Below are 22,646 nucleotides of genomic sequence, written 5' to 3' on the forward strand. Positions count from 1 at the left end.
TCAACTTCAACCTTTTGTTTCTTAACGCTTCAGTCCACTGATAACAAAAGTTCTATGTACATACGCAATTATTAAAAAATAACTCCTTTAATTTAATTTTTTTTTTTTTCAAATAACTTACTTCTTTATACAATGTGAGCAATTTTTGGCCATATGCAAAGATATTATTAATTATTAAAAGCTTATTAAAAGGAAAATAAATAAATTAAAAAAAAAATAATAATAATAAAATGCGCCTTTGGACGTAAAAGTAAAACGAAATCAAAATACAATTATTGCACCAATATCCAGGCGAACTTCAATTTAATTAAAGATCGACGGGACTGAAGGTTACTGAAGTAAACGCCTGAATTCTGTTTTTAAATTTTTTTTTTTTCATTTTTTCTTCTTTTTTTGCTTAATTCGCTCGAACAACATTTTTACTTGATAATTTTTCATTATAATTCTACTATATATGTTATTTAATGGATTTTCTAAACTCAGAGGGAAATGTAAGTAATAAGAAAGGAAACGAAGGTAAAAGGTTTGAAAAATTGTTGGTCGTCGAGAAAACAACCGGAGGAGCTTCTTTAATAAATTACACCAAGGCTTATTTATTCGATTTTTTTTTTCATATAGATTTAGTAAATGTCACTAGTTTTCGTTATGTAGTTTTCTTTTTTATTTGGATGTGACGTTGGCTGCTGGTTATTACATTAGTAATTAGTTAATCGCATTCTTGTGTATTTACGGTTTTCTCCTTTTACGTTTTGGTGCAATGATGCAGCAAGTATTAGTAATGTATTTTCCACATTTACCACTTCAAAGGCAAAACATTCAAAGCATCATAATTGTTTTTCAGTACTTTGAAGCGTCTTTAGTCACCAGCCAGCCGACTTCTATCATCTTTTTTAAGGTTACACTCTTTGAGATTAAGATCAAAGTTTATTTGTCAAAAAGTCGATAATCGTTTGGACATTCGTACGAGTGAATATCTCAAATAATTCATTTGGTTAATAACGTTAATACGCAGTAATAATTCATATTAAGTGTAAAAGTTGGTACACAGAGATAACAGGCTGCTCTCTTCTGATCGCAAACAAAAAGACTTATAAAACGTGGCACGTACGTACACAATACTAGACAAAAACTCGGACAATACAAATCAGATTAATTTTTTTACTGTTTCACCCTATTTTCATTTAAACCCCTTGTTTATGATGTTTTTTCATATTTTCATTTTATTTTTCTATCTTAAACGATGTTGTTTTTTTTCTGCGCGGATAGTCATTTGCTGGCCCATTATTATCATTTTGTTTTCTTTTCTTCTCATTATAAATCATAATATTCAATATTCTAATTATCTAGGACATTAAAACTTCCTGCTCACAGATATTGCCGTGCACCGCCCATAGATCCAGATTTCAGCATTTATTGTTTACTATTTTTTTTTCCCTGTCTTTTTCACTGTTTTAAAGCTTTGCCTTGCGTCCGTCAATTATCGCCATTACGGTATTTCTAAATTTTTTATTACTGGAGGGCACTGACAAGCTCACAGGAGGCTTGTTATTTTGATAGAGGCAACATAATAGATGAAACCAAAACCTTCGGCTCAGTTAGATTATGAGATAGTAAAAATCTATCGCAAATCATATATATTTTTATGTTCAGCTTCCCATCTGGGGCTCCTTCCTCTTCTTAGTTGTCGCCTTTTTCGTCGTCTTCATCATCCTCATCTTCGGAAGGTTGCTCAGCTAGCCATGTTAACCAGGCATTCACCTTAGAAAGTAAATACCATACGTTAGTTTATAGGCTTTTAAAAATTATATCGACATTATAAAACTAAATTACACAAAAAATGTATAAATTAATACTTTGAATATTGTATACTAAATTTAACAAATTTAGAAGAGATAAATCATTACACAAAATTAAGGTAAATTACAAATTTAAATGATATATCTTTGAATGAAAGTACAAATGTGAATTTTTTTTTTTATGAACCATTTGTAATTATAACAATTTGCTTTATTAAAATATGTTTCCCTGATATTATTTATCATGAAGATATATTTTTTGGAGGCACTTTTTATATTTCATTCTTTACAAAGTGTTTGCATCTTTTGTCTTTGAAATTTATAACTTTTCACTAAGAACCTGTTAATTATGATAAAGATTTTGAAAACTAGTTTGAAACAGCAAGATGTCTAATTAATTACCTGGAACAAGGCATCACCCTTCCCTGGATAGGCGTCGTTGACGTCTTCTTTCCAACGCATGAAGGCCTCTTCATCGATAATTGAAAGATTGTAAAGTGCTATAAACCAACGTAATAGCATTCCCTTAGGAAAGTTGTGCGACAAGCAAAAGACTTGAAGTGAATGCACGGCAGTGACCTGGGATTCGATGGTTGGCAGAAGTGTCTGTAGCATTCGTTGGTATTTACCCAACAAGGCTAATTCTTTTTCTTGCAATGCTTTCTCAGGGATGATGGATGGATTAGTTCCAGATGGGAATGTTGTTTCCTGTTCCAATTTTACATTTATTAATACTGTCATATAATACGAAATTGACTAATTTTTATTCTGATATTGAAAAATTATACTAATATTTATTTCTTTGGATGTTACATTAAAATACTTTCATTACTACAATAGAATTACTTATTAATAATTTACTTAGATTCGGGCAATAAAACAGTGCAATAATCCAACTTTATACATATGTATATATTATAATATATCTCAATCTTAAATAATTTCAATCATTTAAGGCACGATCATTAAATACCTTTTATAAATTTAATATACTCAGAGTATCGTACATTAATGCTAAAATTTTGTGACTTATTATAATAAATTATCTGAAATATTTAAAAAAAAAAAAATTTTTTTTTAAGCAAATAACTTTGTTTTTAAATGTATTTCTAAGCTACGTGTGCATTCAATTTGGTTAACATTGATCAACTGCATCTTATCTGAAATATGAATGTTAAGTTACACGAATATTGTAGACTGTAAAATTTCTAAATTATTATTTACTACCTTGGATGCAAATACACGAATCTTGGATGCAAATACATATAAAAAAGATTGATAAATAATGTATTTACTTTAGTGTTAGTGAATTTATAGGGCAACAGGTAGATCAATAATGTAATAATATGAATATGTAAGATATATTTGAAGTTTTAACAAGAGATTAAATCGAATTTTTTGTTAAGATATTATTCAATGTTCAATGTTTATCGATAAATCTCTATTCAATTTGTCTTAAATTCTATATGAAAATATACATCTTTGTAAATTTGCATCCTATAAATGTTCATCATTAGAAATAGGAAATTTAATCGAATTAGAAAATGGATTTGAGTAGAAATATGAAAGATATATCAAGAATGTAAATGGGAGGGTACGAGAAAATTGTGCAGTAAATAAGCCGGGAAAATAAGGATAGAAGCCAATGAATTTGACGCACCTGAGTAATGTATTTAAGTAGAACTGTAATAAGAGCATTGATAAAACCGGGATCGGAATGGTGCGAGAGATCGAGCTTCTCCTTGATCCACTTGTAGAGGCTATTTGGCGCTGGATCGCTCTCGAGCTGACGCCACATGTCGCCTTGAATTCTCAAAAGCGGGTAGAGGAAGGTGAGATCCCTGTCCTCGAGGATCTCACCGAGGCGTTCCTTGGTCTTGTCGGCCTCCGGCAACTGGCTGATGAGATTGAGCTTGCTCTCGTTGAAAATCTGGGTGAGCGCGGCCTTGCCCTGGCTCTTGTGCAGCTGCTGTAGTGTGAGAAGGAATAGCGGATAATGCTGGCCGTTCTCGGTGACGTTAGCCAGGTCGGCGAGCTGCATCATGCCGTCGGTAATGGCGCGCGCGGTCAGGTGCGCAATGTGGGAGGCGACACAGGGTATCGCGCTTTCCTTCTCAGCCATCGAGTTCACGACTTCTTTCCAGCCGTCGTGGTACTGCTGGGCGCTGAAAAGAGTCTCCTTGCGCAGCTGACTGGCGAGGTCGGCCGCGAGGTTGCGCTCGGCGTCGCTGCGCTCGAGACTGCTAGAATAGACGGTGCAGACGGCGTAGCGTAGGAAACGCTCGGGTATCTTGAGCTCCTTGAAAGCCGCAACTGCCTCAGTCAGATTCCCCTGTGCGACGTACTCGTCCATCATGGCATTGACCTTCTTCATCACCTCTTCCTTGGTCGGGCCCTTGTCCTTCCGCTCGCGGGCCTTCTCGCGCTTATCTAGCGGACCCTGCTTTATCACGATGCTCGAGGGCGCTTCCTTGGAGAGAAGCGGCGGACTCGGCTTCCGCAGCGCAGCCGCGCGGATAAGCGGCGACTCGGGGATACGACCCGGAAAAAGCTCTATCCCCCCAATAGGCAGGTTCCCTGTGGGTGAGAGGGGAGCGTGAGAGGGGGCTGGTGGCTGGGTGCTAGGAGGGCGTCTCAAAGACCTACTGTTGTTGAGCGGCAGACTGGGGCTGATATTGGGCTGCTTGAAGATCATAGAATTGGCCGAAGGTCTAAGGGAAACCTCCTCCGGTGGACCGATAAGCATTTTGTTCTTGTTGAAGCGCACCGGCTCCTTATTTCCATCTGCAATAACGGTAATAATATTAAAATGCGTTGGGATGGGGAGGGGGGGATTGAACCGTAGCCTCGTATGCGTCGCGCGCAACTACTACCACTACTCACTGTTGTAATTCTGGGGCGAGCCGTGCTGCTGTTGGCCGTGCTTGCCCTGGTAATTGTTCGGATGCTTGATCTGGGTGGGGTAAAAGGCCACCGATTGGCCCCGTTGTCCGTGTCGACCGTAGCCAGCGACACCGGGCGGAGAGCCCGAACGAAAGCCATTGGGGCTGAAGGCCGAGCTGACGAAGCCCGGCGTGCTAAGCGGTATGATGCCCAGACTATCAACGTCGAGGCTCACCCGGCCCATGCGCCGAAAGAAGTCGTTACCCATGGAGCGGCCCCCGTCGTCTCGATTGCGGCCGTAATAGCCGCCTGGACCACCAGGACCCATGCCCCCGCCGGACCGTGAGTGATCGTCCCCGTCGTTGCGAATTTGGTTAATGGGCATGGGACCCTCGGTGCTCGTCGCCTTGCGTGGCATCCAGCCGTTGAGCCTCAGCTCGATCACGTCTCGCAGCATAAAGCGGATGCGCTGTGGCAGGTCCTCCCGCTTAGCCATCCGGCTCATACGGCTGAAGTACTGTTCCATGAGCAGAGCACTCTTGTCCGTGTCGAGGACGCGGCCGCAGGTGCGCATGATCTGGCAGAGGCACTCGATCTCCTCGGTGGGGTCCCCCCGGGATCCGCTGCGCCTCGTATGATACAAAAGCTGTTGGATGCACTTGTGAAGGGTCGGGTTAGCGACGATCTTAAGCTTGCCGAGCTCCCCGATAAATTTGATGTTGCCGAGCATCTTGCGCTTGGACGCCTGCCGGCGCTCCTCGTCCTCCGGACTGAGATCCCCCAGGCTCTCGTATGCCTCATTCGCCTTTGAGCGGTTGTCGAACTCGTGCCGGCACGTGTTGAGCAGCATACGCGTGAATTTGCTCTCTGAGTCGCTCTCGCCAAGTTCGAGATGGTTGATTCCGATGTGGCTGTGGAAGCCATGACCGATGTTGCCGCCATGCTTCTGCAAGTTCTCCAAGTTCGAAGCCTCTTCGGACAGCCGCTTGCACAGCTGTGCGTACATAGAACTGTATTTCGGTTCATCGAGAGCTTTGTCGAAGATCTGTTGGAGAGGAGAAGGCAAAAAACAAAAAAGTATTCCATTAATCGATGCCTCGTACCGCCGCTCTCGCGCGTTCTCTATCATCTCTCTGTAGCTCTCTTTCTAGGCCTCACGCCTTGCCTCGGCACTCAAGAGGAAAAATCGTCAACGTTAAAGATACGTCTGTGACCCATCCCCGTTAAAAATTTTAATTATGTTATCGGGTTAGTGCGTGCTCTGGTTAGTTATTTCGGGTGCCACCGCAACCCAAGCGTACATTTACATCGTCCCAACCAATATTCTTGTTGTTTGTCACCCCTTAGACTCATCGCAAAATAATGATAATGTTCCACATGTTACCTGTCATCCAATTGCAGCGTTAATATACTTTACAGAAGAGACATGTTTATAAATAATTATTATGAAGAATATAAATCTAAGGCGATGAATTTCGACGCCCTTCGAGAATGTGAACTCTTCTCCAACTACGCATTTATTGCTCAATCGTCACATGCCGACATTTGACCGATATTTTACTTCCCATTCATTTTCATAAACATGCTTCTCTACAACTTAATAATAATCACCCACGAACGATTATTCTTCCAGTTGATGTAAGCAAGCACTCGGTTAATAAATTGCGTCATGAGATGTCGTTCATCGAGAACAATCAACACGAGACGTTACGCTCGTTCTTTCTCATCCATTTATAATTTGTCCCGGACTTAATTATACGTTCGTTAGATTGCCAGCGCGATGAGCGCGCTTAACTAAGTAAAATGTTTATTAATAGCACAGCGCTACCAATATCCAGAGCCTTCCAATAACTTACAACGAGCTGTCGTAGTAGTGAGCGAGAGAGCGCACCGTTGAATTCTACACGGAGCATATCGAACCGTTACGTTTAACAATTTGCCCATAATATTATACAGCTTTTTCAGCACACTCGATGCTTACACTGGTGAATGACGGAATATGTCGCGTCTACTGCAGGTAAACTACAGGTGTTTACCGTTTAGCAATGAAGTCAAATTCGCCCCGCGCACCACAAAACTCAAAATCGTTCTGTCCCAATATCATTGCGCGCGTAAATCAGTCGAACGCGAGAGCAAACGTTGCGCATTTACATTCTTAACTTAACGTAATGGTACATAAAAAGCTTTTTTAAAAATATAATGAGAATAATTTAGGCAAGAGTCGACTTACCAAATATATGAGGCCTCTAAGAATATCATGAGAAGTGAGATCAAGATTGAGCAATTCGTTGCTCAGCTTTGCGAACTTTTCCGGGGTGAGCTTGTTAAGAATACCCCGCACCTTTCTGTGGAGGACATCACTTCTGTTTTCTGGGGTGAGCGCATCGCGTCTAATAGTTGAAGGAGGGACCCAGCGTTGCTCAGTGGATAGGGAGCGATTATCGTCCCTGGAAGGCATCGAATCTTTTAGTTTCGTGTGGATTTACAGCGCGTCACGCAGGAAAGGTGTTTTTAACGTTCGTTCAGTGGGGTGGAAGTGGTGGTTTTTAAAATAGGAGTATCGAGGTTTGTTGGTCGGCGGTGATAGGAAGGATGAAATGTTTGCTTTGTGTACAAGGGCGCGCGATATGCTCTTTTTGGATTTATCGATTGTTCGAGAGGAAGCAGCTCGCGTATTGTGACTTGTTTAGAGCCTAGGTAACAGTGCAGGCCCTGACCTTCCTCCCGAGACACGAGAAGCACCCCCCGGTCCTGTGGGGTTGTCCGTTGTTGCGCGTGTTTTGGGCCCCACAACGATAAATCACAGCACACAGTTCTTCGGATGGTAAGCTGAAACAGAACAGGAAGGCACAAATTAATCGTTGATCTAATTTGGGCCGCCACTTGCGCGAAAAACTTTAAACGATGGTAGCACTGATAAGCCACGACCGATCAAATCATGTAAATTGTTTCAGGTAGACGGGGCACTGCCGATTTGCACATTATTTATTATACTCCGTATTAGTCGATTGCATAATATTACCTAGAAATTTACGATTCATAAATAAATAAAAAAAAAAAAAAAAAACACTTAAACCAATCTACGTCTCGCAATGATCAATGCCGTGGAATACAATACGACGGAACAATTTGAAAATTTGTATGAATATAGATAAGATAATGAACACACGATAATTTTGTTCACATATGCACAATGTAAATTAATATAGAAATTGTCTTTCGGTATCATACGCCCTTCAACTATTTATTATAAATTATCTTTATTGACAATTTTGTCTAATTCAATGTCATTCGATGAATTGCGCGTGGTCGTATAAAAAGTTTCAGGCAAACTCATTATAAATTAACATTGAATATAAATCGCAATTATTCGATAAAATTCATGTTTCGTGAATGTTTAAATGAATATTTTAAGCCATAAATGTATATAAATTTGTATCCAGATTATAATTACTAACGCGTTTTGAAGCGACATGAAATATTTATTATAATCAAAGGATTCTTAACAATTAAAACCTTTATTATATTCAAGCAGTAAAGCAGTGTTTTTGTCAATAAAAGGAATTTTATAAATAATGTAATATAACGCAACTAAACGGTTACGTAGATAATCGAAATATAAATTCATGCTTTCAAAACATATTGGCACGTAATAAGCTAGATAATTTTACTAGTAATTATAGCATTCCTCTTACTAATCAAAATATTGTAATCATATCTTCACTAAAAATTAAAAAAAAAACTTGATTTACATGCTTATTTATTCCTTATTATATCTCGTATTATATATTTAAATGCTACAAAATGATAAACTAAAACCATAAATGCTACAATGAAAAATTTTTTTTTTATATTTAACGGGCTAATCGATCTGCTCAAAGCTGATTATTATTTGTCATATATTTTATATTATTATCAAAAAGATTCAAAAGAATTATAAATTTCTAGAATTCGGTCGTATATTACATTTCCGATAATTTGATAAATATGAGATTTGTTTAAATAATTCTAATTATATCGAACCACGTACATACGCTCGCATTCGGAAAATATAAATTAAATGTAATATAATAATGCAATATATACTTATACTAATTTTATAAATTTTTTAATATAAAATTTAAGGTAGTTTTGATACAACAAACCTTCATAAGTGAATTTTTTTTTGTTGCCAAACTTCAATATTATTGTTTAATAAATTTTTTTAATTACAATTTACTATTTAAATAGTATTCACACACACAAACACACACACACACACACACACACACACACACACACACACAGTAATTTTTTTTCTGTTAATAGATTATTGACTGATTACATTATTTTTAGTATTTGTTAAAGTTGAAAAAATAGAATGTATTTTTTAAGATATCTAAGCTTTTCTATTCTTTTTATTTTCACCGTATCAAAGAGTTCTCAGCTTTTAAGGACGTATATTATTTCAACCTATATTTGAGCAAAGTTGCGTGATTCTATATCACAACTTGAATGATTACAATAGCTATTTTATATAGATTTCACACACGCACGCACGCACGCACGCACACACACACACACACACACACAGTATTTAAAGCGTTGAAACAATGTGTAAACTTTTATTTATAGATCTAAAGATTAGAATTAATAGAATTTGAAAAGTATGTCAAAAATTTATTAATTTATTAATGCTGGACCGAACGATAAAATATACTTGTTTGTTAATAAATACTTTGTTGTAATATAACGTTTCTTATAAAATTATACTTATGTTTGACAATATTTAGAACGTAAACTTTGAAGTTAATCTTTATTAATGTTAGTTTCAAATTGACTATCACGTGTAAAAATGCGTGCGTGCGTGCGTGCGTGCGTGGCGTGTAATTTAAAAAGCACAACCATTTTTAATCTTCATTCGGTGCCAGTGTATGACATTCTGTAATGCCTACATAAATTGCATCTTTTTTGCAAATAATAGAAATACCCCATACTGATTACAGTTTCATTTTTTTTTTACATTTTTGATTCTATGATCCTTACATACCATTTGGTGTAAACAATAATTTCAGAAATATTATATAAATACTAGAAAGTAAAATAATTGACTGTCTGATATTATTAATAAAAATGGTTTATAGCCGAATGTGAAATATTTCGTAAAGTCGAATATACTCAGTGAATACTTTTATAATTAATATCTTTAATGAAATTGTGGTTAACCAAAGAATTTTTACACGTTGTCCTATTGAAGGATTACTCGTTTAAAGCTAATTCAATTACATTCGCTCTTTAACACTTTTGGTTAAATAATAAAAAAATGTACGCAAACATAAATGGAAGTAAAAATTATTTAAAAATTTCAAGTTGAATACGATAGAAATCAGCAGACGTTAAAAGGCCACTTTGCTGTGAAAAAGGGAGCACGTGTGTTGCTATAAACTACAAGCAGACTCACTCATAGGAGCCGTATAAATAAATGTCTCCGCTTAATTCCAAGTTTCTTTTAAACTTTCGCGGTTTCTGACTTCTCAGTAAATCTCCTCAGGCAAGTTAATAGGGTCTCTCGAACTATAAATACATGTATATATGATTGGTGAAAAGCCTTTGTTTTCAAAACATTGATTTATTTCTGGATTGAAATGTGATTTATAATAAATGGCATTAACAAGGATTTAAAAATTTACGTCGAAAATATATTTGCCTGCGCATACTTATATTCGAAAATTCCTCTTAAATTTTAAAATAATTTAGCGTTTAATGCGCCTAAAAACATGCACCAATCTTTAATTATAAATATAAAAAATAAATTAAATTAAATTCAATAACGGTATTTATTTGTCAAGACCGTATTATAAAACCAAGTTCGATTTTTGCAATTTCGATAAACAAGAAAACATTGCTTCTGTAGTCACTAAATTATAATAAAAAATGAATGTTTACATCGGAATAAGAAATATTCACAGCTCGCGTGAACAAAATCCGATCTGTAGTTTTATTTTAATTGAATTCAATTAAGGCTAATCGAGTAAATAAGCGATAAGTATGACGAACATTTGAAAGTCGGAAATACAAATCGCTCGCAATTCGATCGTAAAAAACTCATGACGAAGCTTGGTAAAATAAATCGACAATAAGAAAAAACATTTCGCTCGGCTCTTTTAGCAAATATTTTGGGGGTCGCGGATAGCCGGGAACACAATTTATCGCTGAGAGTCATCTCGAAATTGCCAAAAAATTTTTTTTTTTTTTTTTTTTTTACAATATACGTCATTGTATTTATCCGGAAGCGATGTGTAAATAAAAGTTGTATTGAGAAAATCAATGTTTGATAAAATTTACCAACCGAATTACGTGGAACTTACTAACTTACTTTTATCAAATTCTTTACTATACTAATTTTGGTTTATGCGCGAAGTCATGATATTGATAGTCGTGTATTATCGGTTTAATAGTAACGAGCCTATTTTATAAATGACTCTTACACTAAAATACATCAAATGTTAATTAACTTTCAACAAGTAGTTAAAGTCGTTTTCAATTTGGCTAAAATAATCATTGCGAATGGTGCACGCGAGAGAAAGTTTAATCGATAATAAGGATTCAAGATTCATCGGATAATGAGGAAATTATGAATTAAATAGGAAGAAGAAAGATGTCAAACACTTAAGGACTAATTGACAATAACCAGATTAAATACGATAACTCACGCGACGCTGCGTGCTTTCTCTCGTCATTCTATTTCTTTACTCGATGCTTTATCATCCGCTTGTTCAATCCCAACTATACGACACTTCATTTGTATTAACTATCACTCAAATTAATAAAATTACTAATTTACCACCAGCTTAAACTAAATCAGTATTAACTGTATGACTTTGCAGTTGCGTTCAATAAATGTCATTATAATGAGTAAATTGTTAAAAATAACCGTTATCTAAATTGATAATGAAATAGTGTTGCTATTATGGAAACGCGAGCAATATTTTCATAAAAGCCTTCGGAATGATTGCAGCATACAGCTGCAAACAGCTCGAAAATAAAGTACCGATCCAAGGAGAATGGCAGCAAATGCATTTGTTTATTTTACTTACGTGTTAGTTGCTTACCTTGAGGCAAACGCACAAAGGCACTGCCTACACGCCTGAGTAAGAAAAAGGAAGGACGGAAAAGCGTTTTTCCGGAAGTAGCTCGAGGGAACGATATAACTATATGCTGCAGCACACGCTCTCCTCCTTCGTGCATCTGCACGCATCTGTTTTAATTGTCACGGAATGTGTTTTTGCCGCAACGTTGCCGACTCTCTGTTTCTGACAGCTGATTTTCTTTGTGCAAGACTCGACGTGGTTGAGATATTTCACGATTGCGAAAGCCAATGATGATTTATAGGAAAGCGTGCGCGCGTATCATTTTTCTTTTATCGCTATTTCTAAGCGCATATTTGGTTCGCGCGTCGGGAACTTTTTATCTTGAAATATTTACACATGGATGAGCGAGGCACACTTTCGACCTGATAATTCACGCGTTATTTAATAAAGTAATCGCCTTTACCAATGCTTACTTGTCATCCGTTTCGCTACGTCTTTTGATTATTGATTTTTTAATCGACATATCACCGAATGATATATAATTGTATAGATAGCATTTCTGTAAAATGGAATTAAAATTAAAAATTCAGTCGTATACAAGTCGCTTAAAAGGGGGCGTTCGTTGTAATGTTTAAAAATCCTTTTCCCTTCCATTGTGCTCGACCACTTCCCCCCCCCCCCACTTCAATCATTTATTTTTCATTTTTAATAATTTCGTTTTGTACTGCCTAGTTAGCCTAGCTGGCGTGAAATTTATTTTGCTCGAATCGTTATAGTCACTTACACTTTTCCATCAATATATTCCTTTGCGAAGCCGTATAAATTAATTTTTTTTTTTAATATTCAACGAAATAATCCACGAAATTCGGTCTAAGCTAAAAAGCAGCACGAAATAACGAAATGAGAAGCAGACGAGGAGCAGAGACACAAGGCAGTTCCATGATGGCATTGTGGCTTTTACAAATATTATCGGAAAGAGAAAATGCGAATCGTTTCTAGAAGAAGGAGCGCGAAGAAGGAAGCGGAGAAACAAACGTCGACGCGTCGATATCGGCATTGTCGTCGGCTAATCATCGGCACGCGAATCGTAAGTCCTGCCAGAAATTCATGGCTATGTACTTACTCACGCCATGTGCTGCTACTGTACACATGGCTGAGTTCATTTTTATATATAGATGGCGGCATTTTTATTGTTCGGCTCTCTGCGCTTTCTTACCTCGAGGTGCGCGTTTCCGTTGGTAATTCTGCTCCTCGATCTTATACAACAATAAGGGACAAGTCCCTATTATCTGTTTCGGGATCGACTAAATCAAATAAGTATGCACATTCTGATAACGATCTTTTGCCTCGCCATTCCCTAATTTTCGAACATATATATATATTTGTTTTGTTTAATTTACTACGTGTATTAGAGAATGCGTTAGTAAATAAACGAGATTAAAGTTTAAACGAGGCAAACCGATATTGGCACAATAGCCGGCCACTATATTCGTCAAAATATTGGCATTACGAATGATAACTATATGTGAATGTAGGTAAATTGTTATTTTTGTTTTTGTTTTTTATTTATATGATAAAAACAAATAATATAAAAATCCTATTTTAAGCAGGTAATAAATATCATTTGGATAGATAGATGAACATTTCTTTGATAAAAAGAATTTCTAAAATTAAATTTTTCAGAAAGTCAGACTCAAAAGTTTTAAAAAATAATACAACTACTGCTCACGTTTACGAGTAAAACTTGCAATTAGTCAGTCGGGGTACGGTAAGGGTAACCCATATGTTCGTGGTAATTCAAGTACAAGAGCCAGTTAACGAGAGTCGAATAGAATAGTTGAACATTAATTGCACGTCATTAGTACATTTCCATACCACAAATTTTCCGCACTAATCGAGTTAAGGGAATGCGACGCACAGGTGGCATCTGACCTCCTCGAGTTCCGTTTGACTTTTCTCACGCGTATACGTCGCGTAGAGGTAATAAGAATTACGAATATGTATGGTTCAAATGAACTTTTATTTCATTCGAAAATACCAAAATTCACCCTTTCCCAAGCATCGAGTATTGTTGACACGATGAAAATAAGATCTGTTTAATAATACCAATCGTTGCTTCTCTACCCCTCCACTACTCGACCATCTTCGTGGATACTATCGTACCGTCATTTTACGCAAGTGACGTTGTTTTCAGAATTGAAGAATCATTATTGCATTCATGGGTAATCACGTGACGTAAATATAATATAGCGATTGCTAATTGCAAGCCATTATTTGTATGATTATCGTATACACTCCATTCTGTAGTTTCTTTATCTTTCTAGAACTTTCCTTAATCCGAGCTTTTAATGCTTTGATTTGTAGTAAACACACATATGTGTCAAAATAATTATCGATCATTTTTACACATAGAATTCTTAGTAAGTCGGCAAAAATTCACGTTCCTCGACTTCTCGTCCTTCGTTCACACTGGATATATTGAATAGTTTGAACATTTTTCTGAATATGTAGAGCAGCATTTACATCGAGAGACAATATGAACATGACACATTTCTAAACAATCTCCAAAAGAAACAGCTGATCGGAATGAACAGCTGATTATGAAAGGTTGAAGGTTAAGTTTCACAATAAATATTACGCAATAAACAGGAACCTTGCGTGCTCGCGTCCATCACTAGAGTTTTACATTACCACTGATTTTTCCAAAGGAATCTTCCATCGAGGTTAGCAACCACAAGCAGAAAATTTTAGCGAAATAGCCGTCAACAAAGGGCAATTAATTAAATGACGAGGCTATTAAACTCAACGGATGAAAGGTTGAGCGTTTCGAACGAGTATGACGTAGCGAGACAAAATGAAGAAGCCAGGGAATGATGCGAATAAGGCGTGGCGCATGCGCACACTAACCTCCGCCAACGGGAAAAATCGAAAAGCAAAATAATTCAGGATTAAATGAGGCGGATGTAATAACGTCCACGGACGAGTCGCCTGCCGCAACATCCGCGAGGTCGAATAACTCGACAGAATGGACGAACAGCCAAAGTGGCTGACCACCGAGAGGTCAGAGTACAGGACCAGAAGGGTTCAAGCATCAACTGCGAGGACGTAAATTTAGCCTCTGCCGTCGTCGTCGATGGCGGCTACGATGCGGGGCGCGGCTCCTCCTCTCATGGTCAGGCGGTCAATGAACTCGGGGCAGGCGCGCGCACTCGACCTCGGTTGCTCCTCGGTCTCTCGTCTCACTTGGGCCGGCATCTCGCGAGACCGAAGCTCCTGGTGAAGGTTCTCTTCACGAGCTGCATGACTTTGGCATTCTTTTATCGTTTCGTGGGGAAAATTCTTGGGCTCCCATGATGCCCGAATCTAGGATTTCAAGATAATGAGATCCTAACCTTTATTTATCACCGTGAATCAACGATGCCATTCTTTTTGGATAAGTTCATGAGATTTCTGATGAGATTTGAAAAGGGGCTAAGGATGATGTGAGAAGTACGAGGACGGCATAAACCTATACAGCCTGATTTGTCTATAGTTAGCCCAGGTGACTGAGCGCTTTCTCGGCTTCCTTTTACGAGGCTTTCCAAAAAATATCGTTTCCATAGATCCTCCCTTCCTCACTCACCTCGCCACCATTCCTCCGCCCCATTGAAATCGTGAGATCTATCCATCTATGTATGGCCTCTTTGCAAATACCCTTCCCTCGGTACATTTGCTTCCCTTTCATTTCATTTCCAATTCACGCAGCCTTAATTCGGTTTCAAATTTCGACACTCTTTGCCTATAGTACATCTCTCATTTAACATTTATTGCCATAGAAAAGTGCACATTCAATTATCTGTTTTAATATCGCCTTGCCCATGACGGATTAAGTTTCCTTTTATTTTCAGGCCAATACAACTTTGAACACTGACATTTATGAAAATTAAAAGTATTGCAAAATTAAAACAATTGTCTTATATATATATATATATATATATATATATATATATATATATATATATATATATATATATATATATATATGAGGAATAACTTAAAAATAAAGTATATTCTTAGGATAATAATCGTAATTACTTGGCATTAATGTATTAATATTGCGATTAAAAAGTGAAACGCGGCTTTCAACTTTTTAGTTATGTGCGAATAAATCTAAGTGTTGCCTTTTAAGCCAGTTAATCATTGCAACTAAAGTTCGAATTGTATTCAATAAAACCGAATTGTTTAAGCGTTATTGCTCGCAAAATTGGCTCGTCAGACGATAAACAGAAAGATTATCGATTAAATATCAAAAACTATTTTACAACACGTAAAAACGTAGAAGTGATAAATTATTTCAGAGGACGCTCCATTGCCGAATAAAATATCAGCTGTTTTAAAATAATCTTATCAATTTCTTGCTTCGCAATAAAGATACTTAAATGATATTGTTATATTCAATCACCAATTGGTTGTAAAACAGAAAAAAATAAGCATCAAAAGTGAAATGTTTATTCTAAATTATGACTAAATTAAATTATAAATGATACTATATATATCGCATTACCAGCAGATATCGCAATAGAAGATATATACGACACAAAATACTACACAAACTGTAATAATAAAACGAATTGATTCTAATTTCTTTACAAATCGTAAAAAAAAAAAAAAAAATAAAGCATACCGTAGACGCTACTAAATGATATGGCTTCATATACTTATAAATAATAATAATGATAAAGCCCATAATACTAGATTGATCAACGTTTCATTTTACCTCGGATTACTAGTCATGGAGTATTAAAATATTAATAAATGTAAATTATAGCTTTCTTTAAGTGACCCAATTTGCAAACTAGCGTACTAACAATGGCAACTGTGTACATTCACGACACGAAATCATAAAAGGCAAAACACAATCGGTTTTGTTTTCTTTTCAAACAATATTGCATTTCAGCGGACATTGAGTAAATTAATGGCAGATGAACGTATGTATACCAAAATTTCCAGCAGCCGCGAAACCGCGCTTAGGACTACGAATAATCAGGGCCTGACAAAGCGAAAGGAGCGCATCGGAAATCCCTGGTGCTCGACGATTGCATTTCTAAGGCGCATCCTTGAATCCATCTTCGCTCTACGTTTGCGCGCATGTCAGTGCACGCTCTCTCCTCTCCACTCCTCTCCTCTCCTCTCCTCTCCTCTCCTCTCACTCTCTCTCACTCGCTCACTCACTCACAACTTTCAATTCTTCCCCTTCCATACAACACGCACGGGTGTACGCGCAAAAGCATGTGTGCGTGCGTGTGAGCACGCAATAGTGGCGCACGCGTGGCCCCGCATGTGAGAGCGCTCGCCATGGTAATTCGCGTGAATAACAAAATGCAAACAACAATAATATGCCCGCGCGTTCGCCACAATTTAAAAACAAAAGGACCAGGGGATTGGCGACGACGCGGCACGAACCAGACAAAGAGATGGCAACCGAGTGACGCACAGCAATAGGTCCTCGTCCCCTCGCCGCCATCGCCGCCATCACCGCCACTGCCACTGCCACTGCCACCGCCTCCACTACCACCTCAACCATCCCCCCTCCTCTCCTCCTTCGTCATCAACATCTTCCTTTATTTACTCGCTCGCTTTATCTACCCGTCTCACGTTACGCCTTTGCACTTTTATCCTTATTCGACTTTGGACTCAACCATACTGAAAACACCACGAAGTAACTACTCTTCCCGTCTCACCAAAGGCGCTCAACGCCTATGAAACGATTGATAAAGCAGATTCGCATTCGCGCAATAAAGTCGCTATGGCTGCTGCCCGCGGCAGTTGAAAAGCATGTACAGCTTTCTCCGATCGATGTGTCTGGCAGAGATCCTCGTCTAAATGATAAGGGGAGGGATACGCGGGAGAGGTCAGTGGACACCGGCTCAACGAGGCCTCGATCAACAATCGGCGGCCAAGTCCGAATACCGCCGGCAATGAGGACCTGAGTCGAATGGGCGTCTGGGAGACGAGAAGACCACGAGAGCCAAAGCGCAGGCGCGACCGCGACGTACTTTTCCGTTCTCTTTCGCTTACCGACGCAGCTCACCAACACGGCTGGCTAGCCGCAAATCCTCTGGGATATGTCGAGGACGATGAGCCTGTGGCGGTCGCGCGTACGTGCCGACCGGGGCGGGTCGAGCGACGGGACACGTCACACTAACGCGTTCGCGTAGCTGCTGCTGCTGCAACAGCAGCACCGCCCGCGATGTTCTCCCTCCTCCTGTTCTCCCTCCCTCCCTAATGCTCTCCCTCGCGCGGCTGCCACTGCGGCGACGGCAGCGGTGGTGGTGGCGGTGGCGAGGACGTCACGAGCTCACCCGGCCAATGTTGCCAACCAAGACTACGACTACGAAAACGTCGACGACGACAATGAGCACGGAGGAGATGGGCTGCTCTGTCAAGCTTCTCGGTTATCTCTTGCCTCTTTGTACCCTGGAACCGATCGACTCGACTTGAGGAACTCGGGTCGCTACCTGCGTTAAGACGACTCTACCAATCGTCGGCTTACGTTCTCGAGGACTTGCCCGATACCGCATCTCACGGCTTTGTCTCTCTCTCTCTCTCTCTCTGCAATTACGACAGCCTCCGTCGATGCTCGCTACGACCGGATCCGCTTGACGTTTCTCAATCTCCTCAAATGAATGCTTTTTGCGTCTTCGTAACGAATCTACCTGCCTCTACTGAGTGGGAAGTGAGAGTAGGAGGATAATAATTGCGGTAGAAGAGACTTCAAAGTCACACAAACTCTAATGGGTATCGAATAGCCAAGAAACTCGGTCAAATTTTGAACGATGAAAGTGCATAAGCGATAAAGGAGGTCACCGTGAAATTCGAGAAGCACACCCTCGGAATCGCGAACAAGCGAGCAATTTGCTCGCATTGAACATGAATTTTATAATTGATCGGGGGCCAGGGCCGATACGTGAATGCTGTTCGGCGAATGATAGTATTTTTTCATCACAACCTTATCAATAACATCTTGAGATGAAAGGGCTCGATTAACAATGATTTGCTTGACGAGAAGTTAAAATACTTAGAAGTTGTAGCTACAAGATGAATAGTATAATTACCGGTGTTATTCGCGTCTCTCTAAGACGTCATTTAATCGAATAACCAAATAATAGGGTAAGTCCTGCTGCTTCATCAGGCATTCAGCCGACGAAAACGAAAAGTGCAATGGTGCTTCGTGCTTCCGATTCTCCGTCCTTAATGAATAGGCTTCGTTGTCGGTCTCACCAGCTCACCAAAACAACACTTATCCATGGACCTCAAGTGTCCTCGGATGTAGACGACAGTATTAATCGAACGTTCGCTCTTAGCTCTTGGTTCCCCCTCCTCCGTCCCATCCTCTCTTCTACCTTCATCTCATGCCACTAAGGTGCCACAGTCGACACGTTAGAGGAAATCTTTCTAACTCGCAAAACCAAACCGCGTCTCGACTTGAGACTTTTATTACGCGGACTTTATAATGAATGTGCATCGGGTACACTGTATATTAATCATTATATAATTTTATTGCAGCGTACAAAGAGCTCATATTGTACGCTCGATACACATTTGAGTAGAGGGCTTTCCTTCTATATGCAATCGTCTTGAACGTCGAATTGGTCAAAGTTTGTTATGCTAGTGTGTGCATCCGTCGCTACAAACAAACCTGTCACTTTGTATTTCTATTTGCAATTTATGACAATTATTTTTGAAACGAACTACGTAGGCCAATGTATTAAAAGAACATAGAATAGACGCCAGAAGAAAAGGCGTATAAAGTGGAAAAGTGAACGGAAGATTGTTATTAGAGATCTAAACTTTCGTAACATAAATTTCAATAACCAATGCGCCTATACATTACGGAGCTTAATTTGCAACGGTGGAATACACACTCGTAACGTTCCTCATTAGCTCAGCCAACTACTAGGCAACTTTCTTTTTTTTTCCTATACATTGGTAATAAAAATGTAAGGATGCATGATGCTAATGGCGGATATGTACATTCATATATTCAAAGTTATTAAGTTGCGAAGACAAAAGCAGATAATCTTCATTTTTTTTTTGTTTTTTGTTTTAACACGATATGAAACGTTTCAAAAATGATGAAATGTCATTCATTGCCAAATCATTCTTCGATGAAATAATAAATTACGTCTGCGTGCTTCGGCAAGTAACTGCACAGAATATAGAGAATTGAAGTAAAGTTCCCCTGAAATTACCAATCAAAATAATCAATAATGCGAGCGTATTCTAGTGAACTACCTTTAGAACTTTGATATCAAATTAAATTTAGGGCGACAGTCTGTGATTGTAAACGAGTGAATTTTAAATAAATATCGATAATATTTTACTAGCTTAACGAACGCTAATATTTTCATTTAATAACAGTAATTCTTCGAAGACCTAAGTTCATACAAGGCTAAAAAAATAAAATAAAAAATAAAAAATTTAAAAAAAATAACGTCAGTGTTTGGTCGTTTGTTGCATTTTCAACGTAACATGTCTCAATGTAAGTAAAAACTCTAGTGAGGTAAAAATTATTTGAAGAACAAACCTTATGAAAAAGCTCATTAATTATGATAAATTTATTCGACACGTCGTAAACGGAATTATGGGTAACGAATCGAAACTAATAAGCGAAGAGATAAAAGAAGCTGATATGCGTCTTTTGCCTAGATTATATCAATTCGTGTGAAAGAAGTCAGCGAAGAAGCTGTTTCTGCTAATTAGATTAGTCACAAAACTGCTCTTACCGTAATTACTGCAAAAATTTCTATGGGAAATCATTAGCCGTCAGAGGAACAATAAAGACATTCATTCTTACAAAATGTAGTGAAATACGTCGAATAGCAACGAGTGGTTTTCAAAAATACTATACTTGCATTTCAGGTTGGTACTAGGCTACTTGGTAATAGGCTAAGTAATTAATAGTGTGAGCTTATCGAAGAATATGGATTAACGATGGCAATATCCTTGAAGGTTGGGACGAAATTAAGGAAAAAGGATTGGCCAGACGAGGAATGATACCCAACCTTCGTCGACTACTATATTACCTTGTACTCAAACATCCCTAAATAATCCAATTCCGGTAGGCCCCATTCAAGCTATAATAATACAAAGTTACTCGGGGTCTCGCTTCCTCTCTTTCAATCTCCCTCTTTTAGTCAATAGCGGCGGTTTTTTTTTCATACCGCTGCGCTGGCTGTGCTGGAGCACGCGACCTCGCCAGGATGGCAGCTGTCTCATCCAAGACTTGGCCGACCTAACCGGCAGCTTGCCCCCTACAACCTCGACTCGGTATCGAGGCGTTTAGGCGCGCGCCGAAGGAAATCAGCGCGGCTGCGGCTATTCATAGCCTCGATAAATGACGCGCGACCTCGCGCGATCCGAACCTCCCGTGTGCCAATGGCCCTAGACCCCGTGCACACAGACAACGCGCCTCTCGCAGGGAGAACCTTGGAGAGTCTTCGACCATGCGAAATTCGGCTTAAAAGGCATTAATCCCCGGGGACTAATCTCAACTTTAGTTCTTTGTAACGAGGGGCAAGGGGGTGGGGGGGGGTCATTTGGTATCCGACGTTCCGACACGTTTACGCGGTTCGTCGCGAATCTGTACGTGACTTTCCGTTCAATTATTATCCCGTTATCCTAACTTTTTTCCTTTATCTTCTTTGACTCTTTTAACCTTTCACGTCAATTATTCATATTTATAATGACTTTATACGACCTATGTGTAAGCTAATTTTTTCGGCCGACTCATACGAGTAACAGGACGTAGCCACGGTGGGAGGTTCGCACGTGCAGGCGTAGATTAATCGCAATCGCCTGATTAATTAAACAAAAAATATTTGAATTTTTAAAGGAAAAAGAATAACATTTTCTGATGTCGGTTCGCACGCACACGTGAACATCAGATGGCCAATCGAATACCCTTTTTCCTTTTTCTAAATTTCGAATTCTCGCGGACGACGTCGCTTAACTTTTCCACTTCCAAGTGACACGTATTTAATAATTTATTACAATAAATAAGCCTTTTATAAAGAATGGAGCTGAAATTTTTCTCCTAACGTACGCACCAGAAATTATATATTGCTAATATAGTGTGTCTTTTCATTTAACCTCAGTCTTACGTATCCCGACGATTATCTATAATATACAAATATTTATTATCGAACTAATTTTTTCGAATCCGTAATTTGCGTGACTTTGTTATTTGCATCAAAAGGAGGAAAGAAATACTAATATAAATTATATAATAATTGCCGCCACACCTTATAAAAATTAATTCTAAAATTTTCTATATCTATATATTTCGCTCTATACTGGATTAATAATACTTGTCGATTAATTTATTAACGAGCAAATGTTAATAATGTCTTTTCTTCGTGATTTAAAGACTCATTAAAAATAAAATGCGATTAAGCAAAAACGATCGAGTATGCGTGCGTGCGTGCGTGCATGCGTTCCAGATTGGCTGAACGCGCGCATGTACTCGCCGCCATTAAAAACACGTGACTTTACGAGCGCGGGTCTTGAGCTTAAACCATAGTCGAATGCGGTTAAACAATCGATTGGATATTCCCCTATGAATGAAGAAACTCGACGTCGCCCGCCCGCTCGAAATCGCCTTTAACAGGTTTCCTCCACAGGAAAGGAAATCTCGCCCACGCGCTTCGCACAGTCCATGAATGAATTTCTCAAAGCCGAGTACCGATGGCTGCCGTGCGAGCGGGGCATCAGGGATGTACCTACCGCCAGGAAGCGCCCGACCTCGGCACTACCGATAATCTGTACTTTCTCCCGTTAGCCATTGTCAACAAAGTTCTAAGAAGTGACGAGGGCACTCGTCGCTGCCCTATCCTTCCTACTTAGCTGTAATCTCTTT

The 22,646-nt window shown here is 38.8% G+C and overlaps 1 protein-coding gene across 6 annotated transcripts in view; it reads right to left on the bottom strand.

The window, feature by feature from the left end:
- Positions 1–637: 637 nt before the first annotated feature.
- The window catches only part of NAT1 (N-acetyltransferase 1), a 26,879-nt gene continuing 4,870 nt past the window's right edge, over positions 638–22,646 (bottom strand). For 2 of the 6 annotated variants that reach the window (XM_011502375.1, XM_011502376.1), the window contains exons 2-6: positions 6,910–7,508; positions 4,680–5,724; positions 3,457–4,580; positions 2,199–2,504; positions 638–1,758 (exon numbers count right to left, since the gene is read on the bottom strand). In XM_011502375.1, the coding sequence (XP_011500677.1) occupies positions 1,678–1,758; positions 2,199–2,504; positions 3,457–4,580; positions 4,680–5,724; positions 6,910–7,137 (2,784 nt within the window). In that variant the 5' untranslated portion in view covers positions 7,138–7,508 and the 3' untranslated portion in view covers positions 638–1,677. Of the gene's footprint in view, positions 1,759–2,198; positions 2,505–3,456; positions 4,581–4,679; positions 5,725–6,909; positions 7,509–17,191; positions 17,213–17,806; positions 17,934–22,646 lie in introns of those variants that run through there. The other 4 variants (XM_011502380.1, XM_011502377.1, XM_011502379.1 and 1 more) reach the window with 4 other exon arrangements.

The sequence above is a fragment of the Ceratosolen solmsi genome, unplaced genomic scaffold (assembly GCF_000503995.2).
Source record: "Ceratosolen solmsi marchali unplaced genomic scaffold, CerSol_1.0 scaffold39, whole genome shotgun sequence".
In the NCBI taxonomy this organism is placed as follows: Eukaryota; Metazoa; Arthropoda; class Insecta; order Hymenoptera; family Agaonidae; genus Ceratosolen; species Ceratosolen solmsi.